The 26,369-nt window shown below is 36.8% G+C and overlaps 1 protein-coding gene across 2 annotated transcripts in view; it reads right to left on the minus strand.

Annotated features, from left to right (window-relative positions):
• The window catches only part of LOC134751538 (potassium voltage-gated channel protein Shal), a 107,392-nt gene that overhangs the window by 3,294 nt on the left and 77,729 nt on the right, over window positions 1–26,369 (minus strand). Inside the window, exons 2-5 of one of the 2 annotated variants that reach the window (XM_063686987.1) lie at window positions 12,843–13,005; window positions 11,455–11,643; window positions 7,489–7,641; window positions 1,951–2,064 (exon numbers count right to left, since the gene is read on the minus strand). In XM_063686987.1, the coding sequence (XP_063543057.1) occupies window positions 1,951–2,064; window positions 7,489–7,641; window positions 11,455–11,643; window positions 12,843–13,005 (619 nt within the window). The remainder of the gene's footprint in view (window positions 1–1,950; window positions 2,065–7,488; window positions 7,642–11,454; window positions 11,644–12,842; window positions 13,006–26,369) is intronic. The other variant, XM_063686986.1, reaches the window with a different exon arrangement.

Raw genomic sequence — 26,369 nt, forward strand, 5'->3', positions numbered from 1 at the left:
GTAAATAAAAATCACATTAAATACAACATTTAATACAGGATAAGTCGTACTGAAAAATACTGGGTATCACTGTTAGTACAAAAAACCTTAACGCAGGGTACTACGTAGGCGGCGCGGCGCGGCGCGGGGTGAATCAATCCTTTGATACCTATAGAAGTGTCCTACGCGGGCGATTTTGTTGCGAATGCGAACACCTTGGGCCCGCCACGCCGCGCCACTTCGCTTCGCGTTCGCGAGTGTTCGCCTACAACGCAGCGAAGAGTGACCGATTGGCCCGCTTTGAAGGCATATATTTTCGCTGAACATAAATAAGAATCAAATCGTTCTTACGGTCCTCTACATATTAGATTATTTTAAACCGGGTCACTCACGTATTATTAAGTCGAATAGCTCGACATGTGTCGGTCCAATTTACGAGGACCGTCTTCACGGAGACACGACACGTCTTCACTGGTCGAGGGGGCGGCGAAACATGTCGACTTAATAATAGGTGAGTGACCCGGTTTAAAATAATCTAATATGTTTGACTCTCATGGGAGTTTTATAGTTAAAATTACGGTCCTCTACGTTGGCCTTCGTTACATCAATAAGTACTAAAAGTGACACCGTGTACAATGAAGCGACATTTTTTATAGCAGCCAACACCCTGCAGACATTAAAAGCCTTTTTATACAATTTATCGGTTAATTACCACACAGCGATCAAAATCTAACCTGAATTTAAAAAACCTAAAATGTCTGTAGTATTCTTTCTAATCAAATCCAATAATATAACCATACTAATGAAATTTAAGACATACAAAAACGTTTAATGTGTCATACATATATTTACTTACCTAGCTAACTTACCCTCACTTTGTAACTATAAGTTTGTTTTATTAATATTGTCTTCGGTTACCGCGATAGTTACTCATGAAATAAAATTATATCGTGTATATTGAATTTATAATACATCCCGACGTTTCGAACCCCTTTGTTTCATTATTTATAACAATTAATCAGTCTTATTTCTTATCAGTTCACGTTTCCCTGTTTTATTTTATGTATAAAAATAACACTAACAAAGAACCGCTGCCGTATAATCTCTGTTATTATACTCCAGACATTAAAATTACAGTTTGATTGCCCATTATCCTGCTTTTGTACTAGTCTGTTCTAAAATTAATAGTGATCGGCGTTTTGAATGCCACATCGCGGTATATCAAGTTGAAATAGTAATATGGATACGCCTTTAAGCCCGCGATACCTATTAAACCGCTCGAAATAAATGCGTTTTAAGTGTAGGTAATATATTTATAAAATATACGACATTCATTAACCAGTTATTTTCACTCACCCCGAGTTGCAACCAAAACGCCGATATTAAGTTCACTACGGTTACTCACTAGTAGTTTTAGTCGCTTTTGGCGACATGTTTCGGACTCGTCGGGAGTCCTTCCTTAGGCTCGAGTGCCCGCGTCGGCTGTACTCCGTGCACTGCCCCCCCGCCGCACTGCGCGTGTGGACTCCCGAGTCCGAAACATGTCGCCAAAAGCGACTAAAAATAACTAAATAGTGAGTGTAACCGTAGTGATTTTGAAATATGTCTCACGATAATTTAATTTCAAAACGCCGATCACTGAAAATGACAGATCAGTTAATTAAACTGGTGCAATCTAACTGTCGTTTTTGCATCTCGGGTCAATTATGTCAACCATATCGTTTCGTCAGCCGTCGGAAACGTCACTACGTCAGCCCTACGTATATAAAGCTCCCTCCACACTCGGGGCGCGAAGCCGCGAACTCGAGTGTGGAGTCAATTTCGCAGATCGGCGACGCCCGCTACACAATCGCGGCTTCGCGGCGCGATTGGCGCACGAGTGTGGAGCGGGCTTTATGCCTAGCTTCACCCACATCCCTACCCTACTCATAGCTAGCCTAGCTTCGCTGCGTGGTAACACCGCACACGTACTGGTAAAGGGTCTTCGCTGGCCGCGGCGGACACCGAAGTATCGCTCGGTCTGGAGGTCGCAGTGTACCTCCGGGTGCCCCTCCTGCCCTTCCTGCTCGTATCTAAGAGCAGTACCTGTCAGCCAATTGGAGTTTTGAGTTTTTGGAAGAAATGTACTGTGAAACTGCTTGCTTGGAATTAGAAACGGTAACAACACTCATTGTATGTTATGTATGAGTAACTAAAATATATATATATATATAAATAACGGGTTAGGTGTTCATCACACAAATAAATGCCGTTACCAGGATTCGAACCCAGAACCATCGGCTTCATAGGCAGGGTCATTACCCACTAGGCCACACCGGTTGTCAAATATTTCGAAGATAATCGACTAAAATTGTATGAGTAACCCGTATTAAAACGACTTTAATGTGTTTTAGTCTCACGGGGGTTCTATAATTCTTAATACTATCCAGTTTTGAAATATAAAAGGTAAAATGCACTTAGATACTTGATATTATAATTGGAGGAGAATATCTTTGGACTTAAAATACCAATTCAAAAAAATACATTTCAATTCAGTTGCAAATATGTTTAAATATAGTGTATTGTATAAAAAAAATTATACAATGAGTGTTGAAATAGAGTTTTAAATAGGTATACAATTGCAAAAAGAGTAATTTTAATATTAATTGTAGTCAATTTACTGACAATTTGTATGTCGTGTGAGTGAAGGGATACATGACTAAATGAGAATAAATTTAAGATTAAGAATAATAAAAAGTCTTAAAATTATAGACAGACATAAATAAGCGAAAATAATAACAAAACATAGCTTTAAAGACACAAAGGCAAAGAGCATATAAAACCCTGTATTTAAGTTGAGCATAACATATACGTAATACGTATACAAAGTACAAATATTGTTGTGTGTAATTGTAGATACAGCTAAAATTACTTAAATATTAATGCTATATTTAACATGTTGGTATTGAACTCACAATGCTTTCAGTAAATGCTGGACTCGTTTTTACCTTTAAATGTATGCATTAATGATGATAATTTGAAAATACATAAATTAAGTAAATATAGTTTTATTTGGCTAAATATTTTCAAGCCCATACTTACCATATAATCCTTTGATAAGCTAATATAACTATAAAATACCTTGTGTTCGGATACTAGCAAATGTAACTTTATTTTTTATAATGTCTTATTTCGTTTTATTACAAAAGATGCTATTGTGACGATTAAAATAACAGTATAATTAAAAAATTTACCAAATAAAAAATGCATATATTCGAATACCTAGTTATTTGAGATTTGTATAGTCACATCTCGCCATTATACGAGTAGAATAACATCTTTTGTTTAATACGTATTTGTTATTATTTTTATTTGTAGTAATTCAGGAGCATTAAATTTCTTAAAAAATAGTTCAGTTGTTTAAGTTACTATATATAGAACAGTTTTTTTTCTTATGAAATTTTTATTCAAAGCTACTGACGAAAAAAAATTTAAAAAAATGTTTGTCTTGTTGGTAAAATAATACTAACTCCATTTAATCCAGTGCTTTGAAGTGCAAATCTATTCAATCGAAGATGTTTTAAAAACACCTCTTTATGAGATACCCCACACTAGCGACTCCCGAGCGTCGGCCTATAGTCAACTATATGGCTGCTACTCGGCGTTATCGAGTATCAGTCGGCCAACTGCGCAGCGACGCTACTTTCCATAGCGCTGACGCTCAAAAGACACTAGTGTGGGGTGTCTCTATATTACTAGTATATCTAGCATGATGAATGTTACTGAATACACAATATTGCAGCACGAGATACACCTAGCACGGCCAACATGACGGGGCAAGCGACAACACCCCAGGTTTTAAGGGTTTTGTGAACGAGCAATTTTATGTTTCTATGGCCGAGAAAAGAAAATGTCAAAGCTATTATTTATCGTAAATTTTGTTCATTTATTATACACATACACAGCATTGAGTACCTAATTATTTAAACTAATTTTTCATTTATATTTATTTTATTTTGCTGCCGCTATTTGTAAAATTGTGGTTTTAAATTGTGTGTTGCATAAAACGCATTAAGTTCTCACTTATAATGATCCTTTAATTTTTTATAAATATTTCTACGCATTTGATTCCAAATAATCAAGAAACATGTAGTAGTCTACCAAAGTCGATCATAGAAACATAAAGGTACGGCAAACAAAAGGGTCCACATAGTGCTCAGTAAGGCAACAGATAGTACCTCACGACGAGGGCAAGAGGTGAGTCCGATAGGACTGACGCAGCGCACCGAGCGGCGGCGCTTCTGCCGTCAAAATATCAGAATAATATAGTATGGGGTAAGAGCACTACACTAGCGTCTCCCGAGTAACTCTATGCGTGCTGCTCGACGTAAGGTTGACGCAACTGCGCAGCGACGCCATTTTCCATAGCGCTAACTAGACGCCGACGCTCAAGAAACGCTAGTGTGGGGTGGCTCTAAGAGTGTTTTCACCTTGTACAACCCAATATCGGATTTCGAATACTGCTATAAAAAAGAAATAATAACAAGTGCCTCTTTAAATCATGACAAGATTCTACTTTGGCCCTAAAATAGTGTCGCTACAAGCAAATTAAAATGGCAATAATGTGCGTATGTCATATATACTGTAATAATATATCAATACCGGTCGTGACAACGACAACGACTAATTTTAAAATATTGTTTATTGGAATGCCACGAAATCCTTCGTCGTTTTATTGATGTAAATGTTTTATTGTATTCAAAATATTTTGTCTTGCTTCTTAACTTTGACAACCTTCTATGGCGTTTTTATGGTAAAATCTGCAACATGGCGAAGGCCAAATAAGGTCTTGTCAGAGTTTATATTTATGCATTATAGGCTAGATGACAAATTTTCATTACTGGTATCAATCGATCAGGTTTATTTTTAGGATCAAATGTCCATATGGGCCCCATTGCATTAAAGCTATACAAAAGTCAGAAATGATAGTCAAAGTCCGACATTTAGACTGGATACATCTCTGACAAAGTATCTAATATTTTATTGATTCCATATTTGTAATTGTTTTTTGTAAATTTTGGTTTTGTATTGCTTGTAAAAATTGACATGTAAAAGTGCCCCTGTGGCCTATTTGCTGAATAAATGTTTGATGTTTGTTTGAGTCGTACTTCACTCGCGAAACGCTCCAAACAAAACGATAAGTGAACGTGACGTCAAGTTCACTGAGAGCCCATTTTGAATCTATGGACAAAATAAGAAAATTGCGTTTTTGTCGGTGAAATATTGCGTTTATGTATTTAGTTGCCATACAATCTTTTTTTGGATAAAATGTAAGAAATCGAATGGTACCCTTACTTTTTTCCTTTTTGTAAGTTGAAAAATTACTTAAATTTTGAAACTTTCAAGTCCTGTATTTTTGTATTATTTCCATATATTATTTTAATATCTACATTTTTATGATAAATTGCTCATTTGCTATCTATGTTACTAGATTTTGTTATAAAATTCAACATGTGTCGTCATCCCTATTAAAGGTATTGATAATTATATTCATTGAATTATTATTTGTTGTCCAAAAGAAAGCTTTATGACATAAATAAAAGGACTTACGCTATAAGGCACTCAATACACCTATTTTTCTTCAAGGGTCATCCGACCTCCGATATCGGATCGGACATGTACGGTCTCTCCAGATTTTATGAATGAAAAACTTTTTGTCTCAGAACTAACTTTTATTGGTAATTTTAGTTGTTTAGAAATTAAAAGATATGGATAGAAAATTGAAAATCAGGTGTTTCGGCTCAACATATTTAAATGGAAAAAAAGGGGCGATCCGATCCGAGAAGTGCTATTAAAATCAGAATAAAAATGATACTTAATAAAGTACGTTCTGAAATAAAAAGTTTTCATTCAAAACTATTGGAAAGCGCTGATATGAAATTATTCTTCCATTATTCCTTCCATTATTTAAACATAAATGTGTAGTTTACACATTATAATATATGTAGACAGACTAAATGACTTAAGTATAAGCTAATCAACGAAACCAAGTTAATCTGAAAATATTACTTAGGTATATACCTATCTATCTACTTATGTACTTATAAATGGTATTTGTATGTGTGTATGGTATTTGTTGAATGGTGCGTAGTATAATTAAAATGCAGGTACATTATATTAGACTAATAAAATTAACTTCAGAAATTCATTTGACATAAAAATCTACAAACTACCGACTAATATAGAAAAACTAATAATATAATATAATAATATCCGACTAATATAATAACTTAGTAAATAAGTTAGTATTTAATGTTGTTAATAGTCAGCTTTTGTGTTTTACTAGGGAACTATGAGTATGAGCCACCGCACACTAGCGTCTCCCGAGCTGGCCGAGCGTCAGCGTCTAGTCAATTCTATGGCAGCTGCTCGACGCAACGTACACGCAACTGCGCAACGACGCCATTTTCCATAGCGCTGACTAGACGCCGGCGCTCAAAAGACGCTAATGTGGGGTGGAACTACATGGGGTTGCAAGTGTAGGAGCACTCCAGGGGCCCATTTCTCGAACGGTATTAGACTAATATTATTAGTCCACGAACTGTCAAGTCATATGGGTTACTATGGCAACACACTAATAATTGCTAATAATATTAGTCTAATACCGTTCGATAAATGGCCCCCAGTATAATTTACGAGGTTGCAACTGCAGCTGAACCAGGTTTCTTATAAAAAACGGTTTTATTTTCGATAATCATCTTTCATGTCAAATCATTTATGATTTTTTAGTTGTTTTTTTTTTTTGGATTTCTACTCAAAATCAGAAATAGTACAAAATGTTTTTCTTTTTACATTATAGCTAATAATTATTTGTAAGGTATTTAATTTTTTTTTTATTCTAGGTAATGTTACATTTTTTTTAATGTCTACAGAGAACAGTCTTGCAACTGTATAAAGTTCTTAACATATTGTCATATTTTTATATTCTTTCACGTTTCACTATGTCACAAGTGATTTATTTATTTGTCTAATCTACATAAATCACTTTCTCTTGATATTTAAAAATGTATTGATCATTTTGTTGAATATTTAATTCAGTGTACAAACTTGTTCCAAAATATATGTACAGCAATAAATTCGCGAATCGCGATACTTAGACAGTATTTAGTGTATCTTTCTGTGGATAACGGCTACAATAGGTACTAATACAACTTTAACTTTATTTTTCAATATTATTAGAGCAACATGATTTAAATTAAATATATATTAATAACGGGTCACTCACGTATTTTAATTGATCCTAGTTGGTCGTTGTATAAAGAATTTAATTAATTAATTAAGTCGAAAAACGCTCGTGATGTTTCATTCCGTACCGAGGAGATTAATATGTATCATGTCTCACGGAAGTTTTGTTTATTAAAATTATTTAAATTGTCTTTTTTTTTAAGTTTTTTTATTGTTAAGTTTAGTTAGCAAGATATCTCTTTCGCAGTATTTTAAATGTTATTGTTTTCTTTGTTTATGTATCACCTGGTATTTCTGCGGACAGCAGCCGCAGCGCGCGCAGCAGGCTAACAGCGCAGGCGCGCGGCCGGAGTGCGCCGGCGACGCGAGCGGCGACGGCGAACCGGGCCGCTTCACCGCCCCGTTGAACGGGTTCTCCATCTCCACGAACTCGCGATCCTGGAAAAGGGTTTAATTATTTTGTTATTAAAAAATCTTCGAATAAGACGTGTGATTTATGATTTGACTTTATTTTTAAATGAGAATATACGGGTCATGTTGCTTTACATTTGAAACCCGCGCAAAAGGCTACCTACTTAATCCACGTTTTAGATGTTAACATGTCTAGGTAGTTTCAACTAAAAAAATAGGCAGCCCGTTTTGAAATACGAGTTTCATTGTCATTATTTTACGTCTTTTATACAAGGTGTAGTTCTGTAGTTTAACAAAAATAGCGGGAATCCGTTTTAAGGAAATATTCGGTATCGTGCTTTGATTAGGAATAAGTAGAAGAATTTTTTTTTTTAGACAAAAAAAGGGTTTTTGCTATATAGGGCAGTCAGCCAACTGTCCATACAAAGGTCAAAATTTTTCGCGTCAAAAATTAATTGGATACCGAACAAAGAAGATCAATTAATATAATTTAAGTCATAAATAAATAACCGAAAATAACCATAACCGGTTATTCGAGTTTTCAATAATCGGTTATGAAGTTTTGTCAAAATAATCGGTTATAACCGATTATTTCGGTTACGGTTATAACCGATTTGCATTCCCTAACTTGCACGGAACCCCACTGTCTTTTTTACACCTTGTATTTATTGCAGACATTATAGTCAAAATTAAGTCAGTAGCGTAGGTCAATAATATTTACACGTATGGTATATTTTATATGTATAGTTTGTTATATTATTGGGGATATGATTTGAGCAGTTAACGGGGCAGGAATTTTTAATTATATCACAAACAACAAAGTAGTTTACATTTACCTAATTTTAACATGCATTACGTAACTGTTATGTATCTTGTAACCATAAACCCCCCTATTCATAAAACTTTACTGGCCTGATTTAGTTAAATTATGTTTTATCCCTTTCTTACAAATACATAAGTCAAAATGACAGATAAAGAAACGATCCATAGCTAATTCAGCCCAGTAACGCTTTTATGAATAACGCCAGAATAACTATAAAACTCCCGTGAGACTCAAACATATTAGATTATTTTAAACCGGGTCACTCACGTATTATTAAGTCGAATAGCTCGACATGTTTCGGTCCTATTTACGAGGACCGTCTTCACGGAGACACGACATGTGACACGATACGTGAGTGACCCGGTTTAAAATAATCTAATAACGCCAGAATAATATACAAAGACATATCGAGCGCAACTAACTACTCAATTCGGTTTTTGACATAAATTAAAATAGAAAAACAACTAAAACTAAAACACATCGAATGTGTACTGATATAGGTAGTGGTGTGTAAATTGTGATGTGATTGTGATCTCTTCTAGGCCCCTTTTCGCCACGCGCCAAAAATATAATTAAAGTAACATATTTTTTATGTTATAGCTAAACACTTCACAAGACAATCCATGAAGAGAATTTCTCATAATACTATTTACTGTTATTGCGTGTCAGATACAAGCCTGGGGGCCGATTTTTGAATTTCGACCGATCGATTTCGTGTATTTCGTTCAATACTATCGCCACTACCAGGGGCCCATTTCTCGAACGTTATTAGACTAATATTATTAGTGCACGAACTGTCAAATCGTATGGGTTACCATAGCAACACACTAATACCGTTCGAGAAATGACCCCCAGGCATTTAAATTCTAGAGGTTATAATAGAATTGAAAATGAGTCTATCGCTCGTATTTCAAAAATAGCATGTTTCGACATTTTTGACTGATATTCGAGTCTTGAGTTCGAGCGGTCGAAATTCAAAAATCGGCCCTCGACCTTTAAATAATTAATGTGTTTGGGTATAATGTTCGATAAGTGTATAGATTTTTTATTATACATATTTGCTCATTCCTTTCCATGTATTTATTTGGTTACATTTGTGTTTTTAAAAATACGAGTGTCAAGTGATAAATATATACATTAATGATACAAACTTATATTAACATAAGTTTTAGATATGTATGAATACAACACCAATTTCACGAGCATTGCACATAAAACTTACAGTGCAAAGGGCGGACCTATTGCGTAAGACGTTCTCTACCAGCTAACCTTTGGGAAAATGAAAATGGTGTGAATACATGTGTAATATAAAAACAGACAATTTTGAAACAGGTGTCAACGCGGAATCTAAAATATGCACCTTTTGTCTTCATTTTCATTGACAAATCCGAAATTTGCTACTGAAATTTTAAACTACTTTTTTAGTGTAGAATACAGTTTATTTTGTTTTGTTTGATATTGAACGAAACAAAACAAATGCAACTTTTACATTCGAATATGATTTAAACTTAAACTCCATTGAACCGAATAAAACTATAGCTACGTACAGAACCATGAGCCTTGAGGTTATGTCAGAATAAGGTGCATATTTCAATTTCCTTGACACATTATTTAATTATCTAATTATTTGTAACTATAGCTATTATATTAACTAAGCAAAATAGAGCGTATTTTGTGGCTCGTGTGACAAATGATCTGTAGTCTAAAATTTGTGTTTAATTATGATGTAGAAAGCTGTGTGATGGATTAGGCACATAATATGCATATGCTATTATCTGTGTCATTATCATAATTAATTAATTACCTTTAGAATTGACAAGTAGCTACATTTGAATATTGTCATTGAAGAGCCCACATCCCTTGCAAAATCTTGATGCTACTTTAGGCTGCCATTCTCTGAAACTAAGATGACAGGAGACGTGCGGGAATCAACAAACGGCATTGGTTGTCTACTTCCGCGGGATCACCAATAATATTATATAGGTAACTATAGATAGGATTTTGTGCTTCTTATGTACGAGTATAATCATACATAAGGAGCACAAAAAATACTTCCATATTTATTTATATACCTACGAAGAAATCCGTTATTTTTGATTAATTTTCGCATTCCATTCATCTTTGTCATATTCGTTATTAAACACGAGCTTGTCTCTTTCTCTTTCAGTGAACGGGAGCTCGTTAGCATGTGCACATTTCTCGGGTGCCCAGGTGCGATTAGACAACTTGTACAATTTGTCACAAGGTAAGCGCTTCAATTTTGGAACGCCTATAACATATCTTGAGTTATATTAAATCATTGGGGATCACGATAAATAAAATGCTTACCAAGAATTTCAAATGTACGACGTACAATTGACTTTAAAACTAGCTTATCCATGGAGTCCGCGGTGTTATTGTGTCACAAGAAAACTGACTTCGACATGTCTATCTTGACTGAATGTATAGTGGGAAGCAATGTATATAAATTAAGATCTTATGTTACCATATGTTCATTGTGAATAAACGATTTCATTCATTCATTCATTCGACTCTGATTGGAAGACACCAGTGTTTGCGTGCTTCTTAGACTATTAGTTGAAACCCGGACGTCTCCTATCATCTCCGCTCATCACCAAGGCAGCAGGCAAGGCAGTCTAAATCACCTTTGCGTAGCTGGTGTTCAGCCCCTGTTTGGATTTATAGGGCCACCCCATACTAACATCTTATGAGCGTCGGCGCTATGGAAAATAGCGTCGCTGCGCAGTTGCACCAACGTTGCGTCGTGCAGCAGCGGTATCATGGTCGCATTTTTATCACCTGCCATGCCATGCGTCACTTTCGCACTTACATATTTGTTAGAACGTGACAGGCATGGTGACAAATGATAAAGAGCCGACCGTCTTAGCCCTACAGCAGACATAGAGTTCACTAGACGCTGACGCTCGGAAAACGCTAGTGTGGGGTCCATACAAAACTCGGTCATTGATCACATAGGCCCAGGAGTATGGTAAAGCACTTGCCCAGTCAATACTCACCGTGGTGCGCTCCAAGCACCGCAGCAGATGGTGATGCTGCAACTCGAAGATGTCTTCATCTCGTCCAGCGTCGTCCAGCTCCACGCCAGACTCCTGCGCAGCCAGGCGAGCCTCGGCGGCTTTCTTCTTGGATACAAAGGCTGCGCCGGAAGACGCCTTGGCAATGCGGATACGGGCGAGGCGAGCTTTCTGGAATTTGAGGATGTGGAGTTTAATTGTTACCCATTTAACAGTGTATGATCAAATAGGTCTCACGATTTTGCAACCACCAAAAACAATTATTTATTAACACATTACGAATTCCAAAAAATGTCCTATGGTCTAGTAATACCCCTTCTTATTATTAGCGACACAAGTTATAGGGCGTTTGAGAGAAGACCAAGTCGATCAGTGTTGTTCCTGTAGAATTTTGGAGTTGCCGTGTACAGAGTCTTAAATTGCCGTGCTTAAATAGAAAACCTTAAGAATATTGCGTCCAAAAATTACGTCAAAGTGCAGGTTTTTTTATGGGAGCTACGGCAATGAAACTGCTGCCGTATACCGAGTTTTGGTTAGAATGCACGTAAATTGCCAGGAACAAATCATTATGATAATTCTTACCCGCTGCGCCTTTATCAGGCGCCTTTATCAGCTCTCTGGTTCTGATGATTGATCATTGAGAATTGGACTCAATAACCGGAACAGGCAAAGCGATCGCGATCACTCCAGACAGCAAGCATACGCAGCATACGATCTTGTAGCCATTTGTACAGCTAAAGTTTATGATAGACTTTCAGTTCAAATATCAAAGGTCATTACGAATCCAAAAAAATGTCCTTTAGTCTAATCATGCAATATTCCATCTTATTGGTGATACGCGTATTATGATATGGTTATGATGATTCTTACCCCTTGCTTTTATCAGCTCTGTAGTTCTGATGATAGATTCTTGAAATAATAGATTAATATAACCACTCCGCAATCAAAGGATATTACGAAGTAAAAAAAAAGGTCCATTGTATTGCGCCATCTTCTTAATAACATACTTTTAGGAGCGCCTGGATAAGATATTTGCACAATTATGGCAGTTCTTACCCGCTGCGCCTTCTTCTTGTCAGCTCTCTAGTTCTGATGGTAGATCCGCGAGAAGTTGGATACGGTGACCGGTACAGGCAGAGCGATCACGAGCACTCCAGACAACGAGCATACGCCGCACACGATCTTGCTTGTACAACTAAAGATTTTGATAGAATCCACCATATCATAAACGACTTTCAGTTCAATAATCTAAGGGCATTACGAATTCCAAAAAATACCCTTTGGTTTAACCAATGTCCCTTCTTGCTAACGGCACGCGTTATAGGGCGTTTGAATAAGAGAAGACCAATGATGAATATGATGATTCTTACCCGCTGCGCCTTCCTCTTATCAGCTCTCTGGTTCTGATGGTAGATCCGTGAGAAGTTGGACACAATGACCGGCACAGGCAGAGCGATCACGAGCACTCCAGACAGCGAGCATACGCCGCCTACGATCTTGCCCGCGATCGTGCCGGGGACCATGTCGCCGTACCTGGAAAGAAGAATTCAAGGTTAGATTTGTATAGCTTTTGACGGTGTCCATAAATCGATAAGCGTCATCATTGGCCAAATTTTGCCACTACCACAATCTGAGGGTCTAAGAAAATCGCTTTTTTTTTTTAATCTACTTACACCTCTGTCACTCTTGCATATTCGAGAGATAAAGAGGCAGATAGCTAAATTTCGTATTCGCGTTTCCCGTTTCCTATTAATTTATTAAAATTTTGAATCGGGGATTTGTGCATGCCGCTGCCTATTAATACCATAGCTTAAGTGGGATTGGGCGGGACATGTCTGCCGTATGCATCCGGATCGGTGGCTCAAATTGGCTACCAAATGGACACCGCAGATTAGCCGGGGCCAAGGCATACCAAAAAAGAGATGGCGGGATGACCTCGACGCTTTTTGCTTTTTTTGTTTGACCAAACCGTGGTGAGTGGCGAAAGAAAGGGGAGGCCTTTGCCCAGCAGTGGGACAAAAGATAGGCTATTAAAAAAATGATTCAGGCAACTATGTATGTATGTAAGTGTGCGATGCACGCTACCACACAGTACCAGGGAGACGGACGCGGATCCGCCGACACTATCTGCCGACATCCTGAGACTATGTATATTTGAGCTGCTAGAAAAGAGTTTTAGGAGAATAAGCTAGTCATTAAATGACACTTATAAATAAATAATTGAAGGCCTAGTTTTTAAATCCTTAAAGATTCACTTATAAAATGTAATACAAAAAATAACAGCATTTAAACGTCAATCAAACAAATAAATGACATTATTTTGAAACTAAGTAGTCATTTTCATAAGTTTATGAATCATAAATATGCCAGTGACTAATTGTATCCTCGGAGATTAACGTTAAATAGAAAATAACACGAAATATTTTGACAACACAATGAAAGTTATTGCATTGTTAGCCATAAAATGTAGGCAATCAAGTCAAAAATTAAGAAATTGTTTCTTTTTATTACATTTTTAACTGTTTGGGAGCATATATACACAAAATTTATAGCTTTACTCACCTCCACCATGACAGTAAACTCTTTATTCGCTTCGCTTTTATTACAAATTATGACTCTTCTGTAATTTTAGTTTTGTTTCTAAATAGTCCATTGTTAATTAGTGCGAAGAAAATATAAGTGTGATTTATTGCTTTCGGCCAGGGCTGCGCGATTGACAGACAAATGTATGTAACCGAATTTGTAATACTTTGATTATTTAATTATATTGGTCGGTGCTATGTCATGCTTGCAAATTAGTAATTAATACTAATGTACCATTTTGGGTGCATTCCACGAGAATGTCCCTTACGAGACGCCGTTCTTCTAATAGTTCTGAAAAACCACGGTCATCACGGTAATCACGGTCTATATCCCGGTCAATATAAGTCTAGTGAAACTAACCGTGAATCATTCAAAACTCTAAATCTGAATAAGCTGAGAAAATGATATTGGGTCTGGTTGATTGAATCAGCTGCCATACAAGGCAAAAGCATTTCGTAAGAGATTCCCGTGGAATGCCCCTTTGATGGCACGATATTTCATGTAATCAATTTCGGCAAAGACCATTAATTCAATTTAGATCCATTAAACGCTATTTACTCTAACAAATGAAGTAAACTGAAATTAGCAATACATTGATTTAAACTTTCACGATTTTTACTCATTATTATTTATCTCCACGGGACTTAATCGCGTAAAATAGTTTTAAATTTACCTCCGACGTTAATCCACATGGAACCCAGTCATTAGTAAGTGTAAGCGAAACCAAATATCGAAAGTTGAAAAATCGAATATTGTTAGTGTTGTGTGTCGACCCGCTAGCATCCCTAGTGCGCAAAACGTTCAAGTTAATAAACAAGACCAAGTGCGGGTAGTTCGAAAAACTCGCGCGCCTAGAAGATGTTGATGTCAACTTTAGCCAGTCTTCTCCGAGACCACGGGGACAACGCCGTCCTCGAAACGTCGGAGGTAAATTTAAAACTATTTTACGCGATTAAGTCCCGTGGAGATAAATAATAATTAGCAATACATATTTATTAACTCAACAACGCTCGGTACGGAAACGGTCGGAAACGTCGGTAAATAAAGGTAACAAAATAAATTCGCGATAGACCCGTTTCTAAATGTGATTTAATATGTCAACAACGCTGTCAGCAAAATACAACGAGATTATCAATTTGCAGTCATGCTACATGTCCAAAACATCAACATTTCATCAGGTATCCAACATTTGTTGTGTCTGATCTCGTAAGTTTTACACATGCGTTGTCAGAAGTTGTATAACTTGTCACATTAATTTGGAGTTCATTTGGCTGGCTGCCAGAGAGTTAATTACCTACTTTGAAAGAATCCGGAATTGACTTCCGTTTTACGTTCTTTTGGGAAAATTACGGATTGTTTTAATTATTTATTGTTATTATTTTGTATGTCTGATTTTTAGGGTTCCGTACCCAAAGGGTAAAAACGGGACCCTATTATTAACTCCTCTGTCCGTCTGTCTGTCACCAGGCTGTATCTCATCAACCGTGATAGCTAGACAGTTGAAATTTTCACAGATGATATATTTCTGTTGTCGCTATAACAACAAATACTAAAAAGTACGCAACCCTCGGTGGGCGAGTCCGACTCGCACTTGGCCGGTTTTATACGTACTATCACTGAGCCATTTTCTTGAGTGCTCTAATAGTAACCGCACTTTATCCAAATCTACTTTCAAAACATACATTTATGTAGATAAGTTCGATCTCATCCAATTTCAATCCAATTTAGGGCCAATCTCATTTCGTGAGCATTGTCCGATGCCATATGCTTAGGTGTTGAAAGGACATAAGTATACAGTTATTTTATAAAATATTATTCGTATTCTAATTGTAATAACAGGTAATTGGTGTCAAAAGTGACGTTACTGGTTGAAGAAAAAAAATATGTTTTATAAAATTTGTACAGTCGCCATCAGATATATCGGAGCGACCATGGTGTTCACAATATCTACACGCACTAACGCCTTGACAATAGAGGAGTGTTCAGATATTTGTGACCACCTTGGCCGCTCCGATATATCTGATGGCGACTGTACAACACATAACCTTTTTCATTAATTTTATTTTAAGATTGTCTCAGTATATTTATCAATTATATCTATCAATGTATATACGTCTTATGCCAAAAGTCGTATCAAAACGCAGATAAGTTCATAATTTCACAATTCTACCTGAAGCTAACTTACTACCATTTGCTTAGTAAACAAATCCCTCGTTCCCACAGTGTTTGCTCCAACTCTGTTTGCATTTCATTGACGTCAAGGAATTTACGATTTCACGGTGTAAAGGTGTTTTTGTGTTTACCTGGTCTAGATTTGAGAACGTCAAAAATAACAAGTATTTGCGAAACGGGGTTTAAAAAATGTACATTGTTTAAAGCTTGGACATCGTTAGATAAATTTGAACCGGGCCACGGTAAAAAAAATAAGCAAGAAGTTTTGGGTTCGAATCCCGGTAAGGACAGTGTGTCATACATGTGAAATGTAAAAAGGAATATTACGCAAAAATTTGCTTAGGGGGCGCCACTAGTACAAACAGTAAAAAAACCGCTTTGATGCATCAATGTCATATTTATTCGTAACAAATAATCTGTGAAAACTTAATCGAATTTAAACTGTTGTGAGACATACTAACATTAAATCATTTTACGGTTTAGACTCACTTGTTTTAGTCACTCGCGCGACATGTTGCTGTGAAAACCGATGAATTTGGTCAAGTTTAAAAACCTTGTAAAAAAACACTTACTTGAATTACAAAGGCAAACATAAAAAAACAGCGATTTATATATATATACACACACACACACACACACACACACACACACACATGTACAAATCCCGTGCACCACCGGCTATACCTATTCACCCAACCACAGTAACAACAATAGATGACACTCGTAAACAGTTACAAACACACGATACGCTAACCATTTGACTGTAATATTGTAACATTGTTCTTTATACTATTGCTTTTCATAACTGCTCATCATTTTACATATAACGGCTCAGAAAAGATCATCATGTACTTCGTCAGACCTCCAAAAAAGGGGCCAAACTGAAAACCAGCGCTGGACTTCAGTCTAGCACATGCTGAGCTTGGTACCCATGGCCAACATGTATTGCAGAATTTGATTACCTATTAGATTAGACAATAAGTTAGTATTTAACCTAGAATAAGTTAACACTATACTTAAACTAGAACTTTTGTATTGTATTGTTGTATTGCTATTTTTTGTACTATCATGTTTTGGCAATAAAGTGATTTGAATTTGAATTTGAATTTGAATTTGAAAAACTTGTCAATAACTGTTTACGGCATAGTATATACAAATACAAAAATTTGTTGATAACAGCAATCAAATCAAAATAGGTAATTATACGTTGTATAACTATAACTATATTGTTACATAATATAAAATTAGTCATTCATTATCATATGCATGTCAATATCAATTTATCACGTTTTATGTGCATGGTAACTCAAAAAAGTCTCCCACGCATACAAAATTAAAGATACTGTATGGTTTATGGTTTGCGCTAGTGCTGCACTCTTTTTAGCGATAAGACCGCCTGTTGTTACCTAGTCTTAAGCTTGTATTTCGCTTTCTGTGTATTTTTTAACTTTATGGTGTACAATAAAGAATATTTACTTACTTACTTACTCCCCAAAGGTGTTATTGATTTAAAGTCCTCTAGGTTGCTAACTCGGTTAAATGTTCCATAATCCGACATTAGTGCAAAAACTAACTTTGCCAGCCAAAAACCTACCCAAAGTTAAAGACATAACCACTAAAATTAAAAAGTTTTCATACGAATTCAGATAAATCTTACAATAGCTTAAAATCTACCAACTTATATTTGCCGCTTAAAAACTCCAAGTTGTTCCTTATTTCTAAAGAGTTAAGGAGTAAAATCGTAATATCGTATTATTCGTGTGCTTCGGAAAAGTATGGATGGTAAAAGATTTTGAGTATACTTTAGTTTTTATTGGTGATAAAAGATGCTTCCGGGTGTATTTTGGTTAGCCTTTAAGGATTTTGTTATCTCTTATCAGCAACGTTTTTTATTGCTTCGGTAAATTTAGTTCATGTGAAGGTTTTTCTTTAGGTAGGTACCTTGAATTTTTTTCTTGGTACGTTTTAACGTTTAATATCAGGATCGAAAGTAAGAATAACAACGGCTGGTGGATGGGACCGGGGATAAGAGAGCTGGCAGCTTCCTCGCCCAACGCTTGAGCGTAGCGATTCAGCGAAGAAATGCTGCCAGCATCCTCGGTACCATGCCACGGGGGCCCATTTTAGGTTTAGATTTTTAGTTTTATAGTAGTTTTAGTTTAGTTTGTAGTTTAATTTTTACTGTAAGGCTTTATTTATTGTTTATTTTACTTGTTATTGCAATAAATACATTTTTAGAATAACAATAAATAAATGTGATATTTGGATGCCAATCTAACTGCAGGTGCATTACTGTTGTGGCGTCGTTGTTGCCGCAGCTGTATCTGTAAACTTTCTTGATAAAATGAGTAACGGAATGAACGTCATAGTAATGCGGTGGCGAACGTAACTTTTTTTTTTATTAGCCTACTTTGGTGTCACACTACTGGGCAAAGGCCTCCCCTCGTTTTCTCCACTCGACCCTGTCATCGGCATTTTCCCACCATTTGGGGTAGAATGCGTCCAAGTCGTCCCGCTATCGCCTTTTCGGTCTGCCTGAACCCCGGCCTGCACCGTCTATGGTGTTCCGTGGGTCCCACTCAGTAACCATTTTGGCTCACCTTTCCGGGTGCATGCGACAGACATGTCCAGCCCAGTCCCACATAAGCTTAGCGGTCTTGACGCCCACATCTACAACTCCAGTTCTGGAGCGTAGTTCCGTGTTTCTGATTCGATCAGTTTTACGAACACCTAATATACGTCACTTATAACAAGAAAATTTACCGCAACAAGTTCGCAGCAGCACTGCAACAGCAATGCACAGTTTAAGGTGACGTTGACATGCTTTCAGAATGTCACCTTAAAGACGTAATATTATTAAAGAAAGTAATAATTTTTAATTCAAACTTTATTCATCTTTGAAAATTTTGTATTGATAACTCATTAAAGTACCTAATACCTGTATGCGTAATGCAACATTACTTGTACGTTCAATTGATATTAAAAAAACCGGCCAAGTGCGAGTCGGACTCGCGCATGAAGGATTCCGTAGCATTATGCAAAAAAATCACGTTTGTTGTATGGGAGCCCCACTTAAATATTTATTTTATTCTGTTTTAAGTATTTATTGTTATAGCGGCAACAGAAATACATCATCAGTGAAAATTTCAACTGGCTAGCACTCACGGTTCATGAGATACAGCCCGGTGACAGACAGACGGACAAACGGACAGCGGAGTCTTAGTAATAGGATCCCGTTTTTACCCTTTGGGTACGGAACCCTAAAAATCGCTTTTGCTATCCCAGTTTGTTAATAAATAATACAAAAAAGATTGTAATACTGCATTTCGATAATCAACAGCAACATTCTTGCATTAATGTCATTACGTCAACTGCGGATAATGCATAAATGCAGCAATTGCACTGCGGTGCAGTCGCTATTCAGGTCCATTATAGTTCGATCTGTCATCGCCGTCATCGGCTATGCATTATTTTTAACGTGTTATGTTATAGCAGTAATACTTTTGAGTGTGTAGGGAAAACCTAAACAAATATGCATTGCTGTTAAATCGATTTGGTAAGTTTTCTTCTGCTTTCTTTATGTTTTTATTATGTTTTCAATCTATTTTTGATCCTGTTCAAGCTGACAAGATAGTCCTTTTTTACGTATCAAAGTTTTAAATAGCGGTATAACGCAGCGTCTTACGTAAGCGAACAACTCGCGAACGCGAAGCGAAGCGGCGCGGCGCGGCGCAGCGGGCCCACGGCGTTCGCGTCGCATTGTTCGCAACGAGATCGCCTACGTAGGTATCTAAGACACTTCTATAGCTATCAAGTGATTGATTCACCCCGCGCCGCGTCGCTTCGCTTCGCGCTCGCGTGGAGTTCGCCTGCCCAGTATACTGCGTAAGGGTTTCACACGTAAATAACTAAAATGTTAATGCAACATTTAGCGCAATCTACAAAATTGTGACAATTTTTGCGTCTATGCTTGATGACAGTCTTTTCAATTTATTAACCGAGCGTTAGCGAAGGTCTACGTTTCAGTTTGGGCAAAAATGCTTTCGTATATCCGGATGTTCTTCTCTACAGGTCGCAATTCGGGACAAATTCTCATGACATTTTGTGAGCAGATTTGATGACTAAATAGTTTTTTTTGCCGATCCAGTTTTTTTTATGAAATGGCGGAGCCATACATTTATTCAGTTTTAAGTTATGCTCGATAGGTCACACAATGCCACTAGTACAATAATGAACACACACTTATGTAACTCAATTGAAAAACATTGACAGCAACATTTATAATATAAAAGTACTTCATCGTTCTGTATATTAAACTAAACTTTTACCGCCCACACTAAAATCAACCTTTTACTAATATCAATAAAGTTCAAAATTTAAATAGATACAAGTGTTAAATTTGTTTACATATGTGGCTTAAATAATGTTGTTTATGTGATTTGAGATATGTTTATTGTTACGTTGGAGTTGTGCGAGGAATTTTCATATGCTGTTGATGATATTTTGGCCTCTCGTCTGTTGGTTAAGTTTAACTAGACTAGTTTGGGATTAATCTATGACTTGTGGTTTGTGGTCTTTCTGCTAGATCATTTATCAGTTTTTAGCTAAAATTTATCTTTAAGCCGTGGTTTGACCGGCTGTTTTTTAACCCAACGAGCTATAATCAATCAATAATAATAATATAATGACTATAGATTTAGATTTAGATATTTATTCTCATAATATAAAATTACAATATAAATTATCTTAGACTAATATACACGAATTTATATTATGGTATAGTACATACAATTTACATTATTTGATAAATTCAAAAATACAATTTAATTGCATAATATACATTACATTATCAAATAAATTCAAAATTACAATTTAAAAATGTCTGAGTAAGTAATCATAATTTTATCCACTTATGTCAAAAACAATCACATCATATAGAAGACAGAAGGGCAATTTTTGAATTTCGAAATTAAACTATCGCCAAATTCCTATTAAAACACACATTACACTACATTAGATTTAGATGTCACAGAATAGGCTATAAGGCTCACCTTTGAAAAACTTGTACAGACCCATAAAAACCACTATTTTTATAGAATATTTGAAGAGCCAACTCGCAAGTGCCTAGAACAAACGGTGAAAACAAAATGGCCTCACAATATTCTAGACTTTCTATTAACGCCAAACGTACCTGGTACATACATACATACATTCACCTTGATCATCACCTTAGCAGTAGGTATAATAATAACGAATACCTACACAGTGTTTATTGAGGAGTCAAGGACGCTCTTCAAGTGGAGCAAAAAGAAATAACTTCTTATTAATAGCCTTACGATATGAACTCAATGAGAGAACTGTTTGTACGAAATTTTAAGACATACCGGATACACTTTTGGTAATCGCTTTTAAATAGAGTTGTGCCGTTCTCGAGAACGTTCTCCGTTTTGTATGGGGAACGTTCTCGCTCGTGAATATTTCCTATAGTAAACGAAGAACGTTCGCAAGACAACACTACTTTTAAATCAAGGTTTTATACCACGTCTATGATATTATATAACTGTAGATAGTTTATACTCATACATAAAGAAGCACAAAAAACCGGACAAATGCGAGTCGGACTCGCCCACCGAGGGCTCCGTACTTTTTAGTATTTGTTGTTATAGCGGCAACAGAAATACATCATCTGTGAAAATTTCAACTGTCTAGCTATCACGGTTCATAAGATACAGCCTGGTGACAGACAGACAGACGGACAGACGGACAGCGGAGTCTTAGTTATAGGGTCCCATTTTTACCCTTTGGGTACGGAACCCTAAAAAGTACTTCCAAATTTGTTATTATTGATTAATTTTCGCATTCCATTCATCTTTTCACGCGCGGGAATTTGGTGGATGCGAGCGGCACAGGATCGGTCGGAGTGGCGAGCCTTGGGGGAGCCCTATGTCCAGCAGTGGACGTCTATCGGCTGACATGATGATGATGATGAGGATTCATCTTTTCATACTTGTCTTGTTGTTACATATGAGCTTGTCTCTTTCTCTTTCGGTGAGCGGGAGCTCGTTAGCACGTGCACATTTCTCGCTTGCCCAGGTGCGACTAGAGACAACTTGTACAATTTGTCACAAGGTAAGCGCTTCACTTTTGGAACGCCTATAATAAATCATTGTACCACGTTGGAAAATATGCAAATATATGGTGGCTCAAAAATACGTTGATGTATCACTTTTAGCTTGTTTATTAACAAAATACATCATTTATTTTCACGTCACAATAAATAAAACAGTAAATAACATCCATGCATAGATCGTGATCGGCAACGCAGGCTTCGTCAAGTGGACACAAAAGCAAATCAGTAACAGGCTTCGTCATCGACTTACAAATGATGTAATCCGCAACAGGCTTTGTCTAGCTTAACCACTAAATTAAACTATTTAGGCTATGGTGCCACCCCGGACCGTAGCCGGCCCAAACGTTCCCATGACACTGGCAGCGTTGCCCCGTTGAATTGCCAAATATCATAAAAAATTAAAATTATATTCAGTTATATTACTGAAAAGAACTAATTATCTTCGGATATCTGCTTTAGCGTTTTGTAAACTAATTTTTGAGCCATATGTAGGTAAAGGTATCTCCAGAGTAAATAGCAGTGTAATTATGTCTGTGGTGTTTTATAAGGTGGAGGTATACTTTCCCAGTTGAGTTAGAGCTCTTGCCCACTGACGTCCAGTTTTGTGCGGGATACGGTTTTCTGCAGGATTCCGTTTTAGTAGTATACGTCCTACTATATGTAACGTTCACACGAGCATTCTGTTTGCGGGATACTGCACTCATACTACAGAAAACTGGATTCTGCAGAAAACCGTACCCGCAAAAAACTGGATGACGGCGGAACGCGGCCTTAGACTGCTCCAAATTCAAGAGAGGATATAACATTTCTAGAGTCAGGCCAAGATAACTCTGCAGCGATTTTATTTATAAACGTTACGTCTATGAAATTATGACGTTTAAACAACACGTACATACCCTCCTTCGGTCTTTCAAATACATTGTAAACATTACAGAAATTCTTGAAACCATAAATGTCATTCTTCCCTCGCATCAACATTGTTTCTTCATTTAATTATCCAGGCCGGATAATTGGGATAAATTATAAATGGCATATTGTTTACCATAGATTACCTACAAAACGCATGCATGCGTCATAAGAAGAGGAAACAGCAAAACATATTCTCCTAGACTGTAAAAAGGTAGAAGTATACAGGAACCACAATACCTAGGGACACCATGCGCACTAAAGGAGACAGTTATAAATAGTCTGCACCATCTCAAATGACTTTTTCCTCTAAGACGGTAATCTGTTAAACCAAAGCCATTGTCTCTTTTGTGCGAGTGGTTGTCCATTGTGTGTGAGCGCCGCACGCGCCGTAGTAGAGACAAATTCATCGCGCTGCACCGACAAGAGCCCACAGCTCTAAAATTTAATGATGATGATATTATAACTAGGTTTTGCTTCGTCTGCCTTGAATGATGATGTTGGTGATGATTGATAAAAACCGGCCAAGTGCGAGTCGGACTCGCGCACCGCGGGTTCCGTACTTTTTAGTATTTGTTGTTATAGCGGCAACAGAAATCTGGCAAATAAAATCTGTGAAAATTTCAACGGTTCATGAGATACAGCCTGGTGACAGACAGACAGACGGACAGCGGAGTCTTAGTATTAGGGTCCCGTTTTTACGCTTTGGGTACGGAACCCTAAAAAACTATCCTGATGTCGTTCCTCGGACCTTAAATTATCTCCATACAAAATTATATAAACGAGTACACAATTTTGAGTAAACGTCGCACGCCTGATCAGCGCGATCTGCAGATTGAGCAGATAGAGACGGTGCAGTCGGGGCTCCAGTTCAAAATTCTCAATAACAGATCGAAATATAGTGTTTATTCGACTAAACTCTTTATTTACATAGAAGGTCAGCTGGAAGAGATCCCTTAAGGGTATAAGTTCGCATTTGTACACATTTACTGTATTATCTCTGTGTTATGTACTTGTTTTGTGCAATAAAGTGTTTACTACTACTACTACCTACTACAAGATATATACAGTGGTAATAGGTAAACGAAATTAATAACTAGCTTAAATCTAAAATAGGCCATTGAGGCATTGTACCAAGGATGCTGGCGGCATTTCCTCGCTGTATCGCAATGCTGATACGTTGTGCGAGGAAGCCGCCAGCTCTTCGGTCACCAGTTACGTCAACCAGACGCTTCGCGATTTCCGTTGAAATAAAACTATGAAAACGGATTATATCACGTATATTGAATTTATTACATCCCGAAGTTTCGAACCCTTTACAGCGTTCGTGGTCAACGGGTGATACGCGATATAATCCGTTTTCATAGTTTTATTTCAAGAGTAACTATCACGGTAATCGAAGACAATATTAATATTACGTTAATAAGGCGTTTAAAATAATGTTAATCATTTTCTCCGAATATGTATATAATGTTATGTTCTTCGAACCAAATTTGTTACAACACTACATGTTTGTTAAGTCCCGTACATGCCTGAACTAATGAACCCTTTTCTGGTACATTAAGGGATTAAAATTATACTTCATATCGTTCCTCTTTCATCGATCGCGCGCACATATACTCAGTTATGAGTCGATAAGCCGGTTTGTTTATGAGTGCGAATTTTTCAGCTGTTTACACTCGCTCCGACCAGCGCCAGCATTTCCTGTGTTTCATCAAAATGCGGAAAATGCCTCTTAACTGTATAATAGTTATTTTTTAAGAAGTCTTAAGAGAATAGCTAAGATTACATAATTGTTAATCGTTAACGCCAATAAGTAGGTAAGGGATATTTGGAAATCATCACGTGTCTTTGCTCATAAGTCATATCTGTCTACTTCACGATGTTTTTTTAATAAATAAAATCAATTTTTATACACAGAAAATAGAACAGTTAGAAGTTTTGTATGTAACATTTCTAACGGCTCTAATTTTTAGGGTTCCGAACCCAAAGAGTAAAAACGGGACCCTATTACTAAGACTCGACTGTCCGTCTGTCTGTCACCAGGGTGTATCTCATGAACCGTGATACAGTTGAAATTTTCACAGATGATGTTTCTCTCTTGCCGCTATAACAACAAATAGGTACTAAAAAGTACGGAACCCTTGGTGGGCGAGTCCGACTCGCACTTGTACGGTTTTTTAGCATCATAAAAGACTACCTACACGATCTTGACGTCTCGTTTTATTGAAGAACGCTTTAAAAAACCGGCCAAGGTTTAGACAATGTATTTTTTATGTGAAAAGTAACGTGAGTGAAATGTGTTTAAATAATTTTTAAGAAAAAAAAACCGAATTCAATGGGGGATGTCGTTGAAAGGTTACTTATTGTTAATGGTGCACTCCAGACGATGAAATGAAAAAGACAGCATCTTTTGCCTAACTAAAAGGAGGTAAAACCACCCACGTTTCTAGTAGCATTTCGTAAGGGTCATATTTCTAACCTAACCTAACCCAATGTTCTGATAGCATTTCGTTTCTGCAAGGGTCACAGTTCTAACCTAACCTAACCCACTTTTCTGATAGCATTTCGGTTCTGTGAGGATCGCAGTTCAAAAAAAAGTCCAGGTCCAAGTTTGGGTCTGGGTCCAAAACGAAGAGAATAAATCGCCAAACGTGAACTATGTGTCGTTGAAGAGTTCCATTCTGATCATCATCAGCAGTTCCACTTCATCAAATGTCACTTTTTTATGTAAATGCTGGATTTGTTGATGAAAATACAAAAATCACTATATATATGCCTTTCACATTTGAGGAGTTCCCTCGGTTCCTTATGGATCCCATCATCAGACCTCGAGCTTGACAAAAATGTGTCTTGAAAACAGAACTTGCTTAACAAACATAAAAAAGAAAGACAAATCGCCAAACGTGAACTATGCGTCGTTAAAGAGTTCCATTCTGATATTTCTGATCATCATCAGCAGCTGCACTTCATCAAAAGTCACTTTTTTAAATGGAAATGCTGGATTTGTTGATGAAAATACAAAAATCACTATATGTATGCCTTTCACATTTGAGGAGTTCCCTCGATTCCTCATGGATCCCATCATCAGAACTCGAGCTTGACA

This window comes from Cydia strobilella, chromosome 22 (assembly GCF_947568885.1).
Source record: "Cydia strobilella chromosome 22, ilCydStro3.1, whole genome shotgun sequence".
In the NCBI taxonomy this organism is placed as follows: Eukaryota; Metazoa; Arthropoda; class Insecta; order Lepidoptera; family Tortricidae; genus Cydia; species Cydia strobilella.